The following is a 6,639-nucleotide window of genomic DNA, read 5'->3' on the forward strand; positions in this document are numbered from 1 at the left end:
TGACGCATTTGTAAAGATGGTTAATGTTCAAGTTAACTCCCCAGTTAAGCTGTGCGCTTATAATTGTATCTTCCCGTTCATTTGTTCCTGGCACTTTATTAAAGTATACTGAAAGCTATTTACAGCCACAGTCAAATTACTTGTAGGTGTCAGTATATCTGGCCAACATAGTCGATTCTGTTCCTAATTGTTTGATCCAAAATCAAATTTAAATTCATAAAAAAGAGGATGTTGATACTAAACAGACAGTGTGATTTTTTTTAATATACATTGAGAATGTTACAGTGATTGAATTTGGCAAACTGGCCACACTCTGCAGAAAGTATTAAAAAAAAAAAACATAAGAACCGAAAAAATACTAACAACAACAGAATATTTACCAGACACCTAATGATTCAGCTTAATTTCCTATGAATGTACGAGTCCCTATTGTCCCAAAGTGGATATAGAGTATTACAATGACACTATAGTACACAATTTAAACTTAGTAACTGCTAATATATGTATATGACATATGTATTTATTATTTTTAGACTGACTGTATCTAACATGTGAATGAAAACAGTCCTTCTACGTGATGAATGAGATGAACTGATGGTGAGAAAAGGCAGAAAAGCAGAAAACAGTCAGTCGGCATGTGTGCCACTGGTGGATGGTCCCTTGTTTCTGAGGATCCTGATCAGAGAGAGTCCACAGCAGTACACCAGACTCTTCACTATCAGCGCTGTGTACAGCAGACAGAGCAGCTTCACCCTGCACTGAGGCTGGAGAGGATCCAGGGGAACCACTGCAACAGAAAGGGATGAAAAAGAAATCAGTCAGTCCTCTGCTGCTCTGCTGTCTTTGACAGCGTCTCCACGTGAAAATGAATCACTGCTGAACACAGTCACCAAGCCTTCATTACCTTGTTCTGTCTGGGCCGCCACTGTGCCCCCCTCGTGCCTGACGTAGCAGCGGTATTTATATGTGTAGAAAGCGTCCCGGTCAACCACCCTGATGGCGGCGGCGCGACCCGACCCTCTGAGCTCCAGCTGCTCTCCCTCAGCAGGGGGCAGCTCCTCCAGAGGACCATCCTGCTTCTGTCTTTTCCAGGAGAACTGGACCAGAGGAGGAGACATGTCTGAGGCCAGACACAGCAGGGAGCTCTTCCCCTCCAGGTGGGCTCTGGATGCTGCTGGGTACACGCTCACCACGGGCTTCACTACCGGCTCATCTGAAGCTTGACAGCAGCAACAAGCAGCACAGACACACATTCACACAGTCAGCAGCAGCTTCCAGCACTGCACTGCATTCAGTCTGATCCTGGAAACTACATGGACTCTGGTCACTAAACTACTCATCAATACAGCACAAAGTTCAGCACATGCACTGGATTCACCTCCACATATATTTACTGTGCTATATATCATGGTTGTATATTATGTCTACGATCAGAGAAAGAGGAAGCTAAAGGAAGTTAAAGATGGCAACAGCAGTTCAATTCTTTAGATTCATGTTTCACTTTTATAAATCATAAGCTCGGAATATATGTGTCATCATAATATTATATTAGGATGTTTTCAATATTTTAACTATATCTTTTACAAAAAGACACACTTAGCATTATTTAACATACAATGACAGTCGTGAGATAAACAGTGTTAACGGCAGATTTCACAATATGAATAATATCACAAGATTTTATTCCTGAAACATTGACCATGATATAGTTTGGTCATATATGTTTGATTTTAAATAAAAAGGTTTGAACGTGTTTTTGTATTTTCTCGTAGCTACACAAGTAGAATGTCTCTAAACATTAAACACACACACACACACACACACACACATATATGTGTATATACATATGTATATATTCCATTTTGTGTCAAATAAATAATTTATTGATCAATCATAATGTCATGATGAAAATGTACACTTAAAATTTACACTTAAAATTTAACCTCTTATAATTTTGAACAAATTCTACATTAAACCACAAAAGCTACTTTAAATTCTACATTTTGCAAAAAATATTTCCAGTCATAGAAACAACAGAAAACAAATATAATAAAAATAACATATAGCCTATTTCTCTTCAGATAATGTCAAATATATTTCACCTTATTGTTAATATATCTTACACAAAAACACAAACTCACCGTTAAATAAAGAGACATTACAATCATTAAATATACAGTTTTAACCTGAAACATGTATTTACTGTGAATTTTACCTTGGTAATATAGATTTATATATTGTACATCATCATGCTGATATACTGCATGAACAGAAAATGTCTTTTCAGTCTATTAATTATATTCATTCTATAATTTAACATCATAAAACTTTTATGTAATGTTGAATATAAAATGTAATTTTTTCCCCAATATTTCATACAGAATAAATCTATTATCAGAAAACAACTGTGTTAATTTAATGTATTTACCACCAGAAACTTTAAAAATATCATTTCCCGTGTACAAAATGAACGTTTAGGAAACATTTTACTTTTATGAATTAGACTGAATGTGAAGAATCCTGCTCATCACTGAAATTCACTTTGATCAACTCTAAATTTTGTACAAAAAGTCAACTGAGCAGGAAAATCCTCCACAGTCATTTGTCTAAAAATGAATTGATTTCAGGAGAGAGAAGAGAGAAGACGTCTGATGATTCATTCAGCAGCAGCTGATTCCAGATTGCACTCACGATATCAGAACTTTTTACCTCGAGCAGAAATAAAGAATTCCTTCTGCTGTGCAGTGAGATTTAAACATCTTTTCACAAATTATCCAACCTTTCCATTTCAGAGCGGCTGCATAAGGAACTTTGTACTAACTATGAAAAAACTAACATGTAAAGTCTGAAGCAGCAGAAACTGACTGAAAACACATTTTAAACTTCTTCAGTAAAACAACTGAAGGAAAATAAATGTAGATTCTTACCTGTTACATACAGTTTAGTTCCAGAGCCAAAGATGTAGTAGTACTTTCCTCTCACAGTGAAACAGACTGGTACAAAAACCTGTCTGCTGTTGAATGTGTCAGCTGAGGTGAACGAGTCCAAATGATGAACCAGGATCATGTTTCAGCTCCACCAAGTGTTTCTCTCATGTTCACATCAACATGACTGTCTCTTCCTTTCTTCTCTTTTTTGCTCAAATATCTCAACAAATATTCACATATAAATAGTTTCAGACGTTCACGTTCCCCTCAGGATGAACTGTGGTAACTTTGGTCCTTTGACTTCGCCACCATCAGGTCAACATTTGAATTTGTCGAAGTCTTTGACTGTGACGGTCTCTTGTATGCATTATACAACATACCATGTAAAAAGTACAAAGCTAAAATCACGATACATAATAAAAATACACAGAACACAATAAAATACACAATGTATTGCAGACAAGTGTAATGATGCAGATCACTTCAAATCCATCTCTACAACATAAACGTACTCAACAGTATGTCATGTGGTTCGCCTTGCTTAGATAAGGAGGTAGATTTAAGAAATGTTTGATTTGTCACAGTTCATTCATGCATTCATTCATTTTTCCACATTACTAACTCTCCTCATTTCATTTCAGACCCTGCCACGACCTCCTGTCCTGCAGTCCCCCCGGCTTTCCCGCCTTTCAGCTGCCCGGCTCCTCCCCTTCCACCTACTCACCTGTTCCCAACTCCGTAATCAGGTCGTAGTATTTATACCGGCCCATTTTCGCTCCTTTCCTGCCAGATTGTCTATTGTGCTTTCCACGCTGTAGCTTTCCTGCCTTTTTTGGCTGTTTTTCTTGTTTTTTCCTGGTATTGACGACCTGCCTGGTCTTAGATTGAGCCTCCTGCCTGCTACTTTCGCCTTTTGCCTGGTTCATCTTCCTGCCTGTTACCCAACACAGCCCACCGCCTACTTTTTTCCCTTGCCTCCTCCTTTTTGACGAGCCATGATGAAGATGAACTGTTCTGAACTTTTACCGATGTCTCTAAGTCCTGAGTCTTTCTATTGAGTCCTTCTCAACCTGAGCCGTCACAGTACAATGTGAACAGTATGGACTAAACCTCAGCTGCGAGCTCTTTGTGACCAGGAACTGAGTTGACCAACGCCATTCGTCTCCATGAACATCAATTCACATCGGTAGCTATTGGACTGCATGCTTCCCTCCATGAGTGCATCCTGGGCTCCATTGAGCTGATCCAAACCCAGCCACTTCCTGCAGTGTCTCCAGTTCCTGCTCTGGCGGTTTCCACCTCCAAACCCTGCCTATAACCACCTGAATGCTACTCCGGGGAGCCAGGAGCCTGCAAACCTTTCAAACTCCAGCCTTCCTCTGTCCTCATCAAAAAAGCCAGAACCACTTACACCATCTCCTTTCTTACCGGCCTAGCGAGACTCTGGGGAACAGCAGAGCGGGAGAGGCAGTCTCCTATCTATTCATAGGTCCAATTGTTCACGTCTGAGCTGAGGAAGGTGCTCACCATACTGCCCCCAGGACGGATGCTGTGGGGGGTCTGCTGAATTTGAGCCAGGGAGGTAGACAAGTAGTGGACTAATCCATTGAGTTCCAGACTGTAGCAGCTGAAAGTCAGTGGAACCAACTTGCCTTGTGTGACGTCCATTGTGACTATTTTGTGACTTTTTTGTTGATTGTAACTGTTCTCTACAACAAACACACGCAAGTTTTTCTGACCAGATGCCACCATCAGCAGGACAACATTATTTGTCTGTTTCTTCCAAACCTGTTACAAATCACTGTAGGAAAATAAATCCATTTCATGGAGACTGTCCTCCCATAAACAAGCAGCCCATAGGTCGTTGCTGCAAACAGCTTATCACCCATGTTTACCTTTCATTGTTGAGTGATATCTTACAGTCGAGTGAGACGGTCGTAGTTTTTCTAGCAAATATCCCAAAACCACAAGTTTACATTCAACTGATGAAGCCATCTCGTGGCTGCAGGAAGTATAATGGTATTGAAGGAGGAAGTCAGGTGACGATGTTATAGATCCACAAACTTCACGGGGGAGGAGCTTGTGGACGGATGAATGGGTTCACAACACATTGGACTTTAACACGGGAGACCGCTGTTTATTTACAATTTCAAACCGATAATTAATGCTGTTTCTCTTAACCATGACCATGTGCGTTCAGTTACCTTACCCACTTTTTGATTATTGTAACCATGACAACAAAGGTCCTGTAACCTTAATGAGTTACTTATTGTAACCCAAACCATGATCTCTCCCTAAACCTCAATAAGTTGTTTTTGTACCTAACCCTAATCAAACCTTGACCATAGCATTGTCTCAGCATAAATGGGTTAGTTCTTTGTTTATACAACACTGTTTAAGTCGATCTGTGGCATCTCTCCTGTCCTGGGGCGCTAATTCATGAAACACTCCCAGGGGTCGTATCAGAGACTAGGGACAAAGGACTCATATGGTCATTTAGGTTTGAGGACTTGTCGGTTTTATGATGTCACAACACTCTGGTTCATGTTTGGTCAGGTTCAAGTAAAGATAATGATTTGTGTTAAAATAAACACTTTGTTAAGGTATAATGAGCTTTGTCGTCATGGATACAGCTATAATCACCTTAAGGTCAGGGAACCATCGTTGTGATTCTTTAAAACAAATCAAAAGTGACTTCCTGTTGGAGATGGGACATGAACAGCTATATCCTGTGATAAAGGTCCAATGTTTTGTTGCCCAATGAATTGTTGATGAATTGTCATAACTTTGGTGTAGCGTTTAATCCCGGGAAACGGAATTCCCTGGAATCCACTTCCAACCTATTTTAATAGCAGGAAACTGGGGAAAAAAATATTCATTAAGTGTAAACCAAATAAGCTGATAGTAACAGAATATTTCGTATCCCTATTCCCTACTGAAATACGTGATTCCTTTACGTAAATCCTTTACATCCTCCCACAGGGATGCAAGTGCTGTAGCCGTCAGAGGGCACTGATCCACAACTCAGTTAACCAACTTAGTTAGCGTACGACATGATGTCTAACAACAGCTTTGTGTGGAAAGAGTTAACAATGAAGATGCAAAACGTGTGCTCCGTGAACGAGTGATCAAATGTGCCAGAGGTTCAACAAGTGGTTTGTGGAGACATTTGGAATCTGAGCATGAGAAAACTGAAAGTGAAAGTCCACCAAAGAATGCAAGAACATTGGGTTCATAGCTTATACAAAACACTTCCCACCGCGAAATACTGGCAGAGATGGCAGCATATTAGGGATTTACATTCAAAAGTGTGGTGAAATGCGCCTATCTCAGAACAGCACTGAAGAAAGACGTTCATGATCTCCTGACGAATCCATCCAAGACCTCACAACAAGTGACAAAGATAAGCTGAAAAGTTACAAGACTTGGTGAAGTGTGGTGCAGGCTTTTCTTATTACTGATGTGATGCCCCCTCCCACTCTGTTTGGGGCTTCTCGTGTGTGTGTTTTTCCTGTTCTCTTAGGATGCAGGCAGAGTGGCAGAGGTGCGTCCAGACGGATGATGAGCTACACCTGAAGCAACTCCTCCTGATTGCTAGCTTATATAAGAGGGCTGGATATGACAGTTCTCTCTCTCCTCCCAGCAGACAGTAGTTTAGGTTTTCATTACTATTTTACTTTATCCTTTGCCTACACTAGACGTTCACACGTTC

At 40.2% G+C, this 6,639-nt stretch overlaps 1 protein-coding gene across 1 annotated transcript; it reads right to left on the bottom strand.

The window, feature by feature from the left end:
* Positions 1 to 269: 269 nt before the first annotated feature.
* Positions 270 to 3,456, bottom strand: LOC120800121. Its single transcript, XM_040145969.1, has 3 exons — positions 2,928 to 3,456; positions 905 to 1,219; positions 270 to 787 (listed from the first exon to the last, which is right to left on the bottom strand). Exons 1-3 carry the CDS (start codon positions 3,064 to 3,066, stop codon positions 627 to 629), a joined length of 615 nt encoding a protein of 204 aa, XP_040001903.1. The 5' UTR covers positions 3,067 to 3,456; the 3' UTR covers positions 270 to 626.
* Positions 3,457 to 6,639: the final 3,183 nt, after the last annotated feature.

Source organism: Xiphias gladius, chromosome 15, assembly GCF_016859285.1.
Source record: "Xiphias gladius isolate SHS-SW01 ecotype Sanya breed wild chromosome 15, ASM1685928v1, whole genome shotgun sequence".
Taxonomy (NCBI): domain Eukaryota; kingdom Metazoa; phylum Chordata; class Actinopteri; order Istiophoriformes; family Xiphiidae; genus Xiphias; species Xiphias gladius.

Excerpts from the sequence above, each read along its gene's own strand:
- LOC120800121 (XM_040145969.1), bottom strand. The coding sequence starts at position 3,066 with ATGATCCTGGTTCATCATTTGGACTCGTTCACCTCAGCTGACACATTC. Across the intron at positions 1,220-2,927 it reads AACTAAACTGTATGTAACAG|CTTCAGATGAGCCGGTAGTG; the intron begins GTAAGAATCTAC and ends GCTGCTGTCAAG. Across the intron at positions 788-904 it reads GGCGGCCCAGACAGAACAAG|TGGTTCCCCTGGATCCTCTC; the intron begins GTAATGAAGGCT and ends TTTCTGTTGCAG.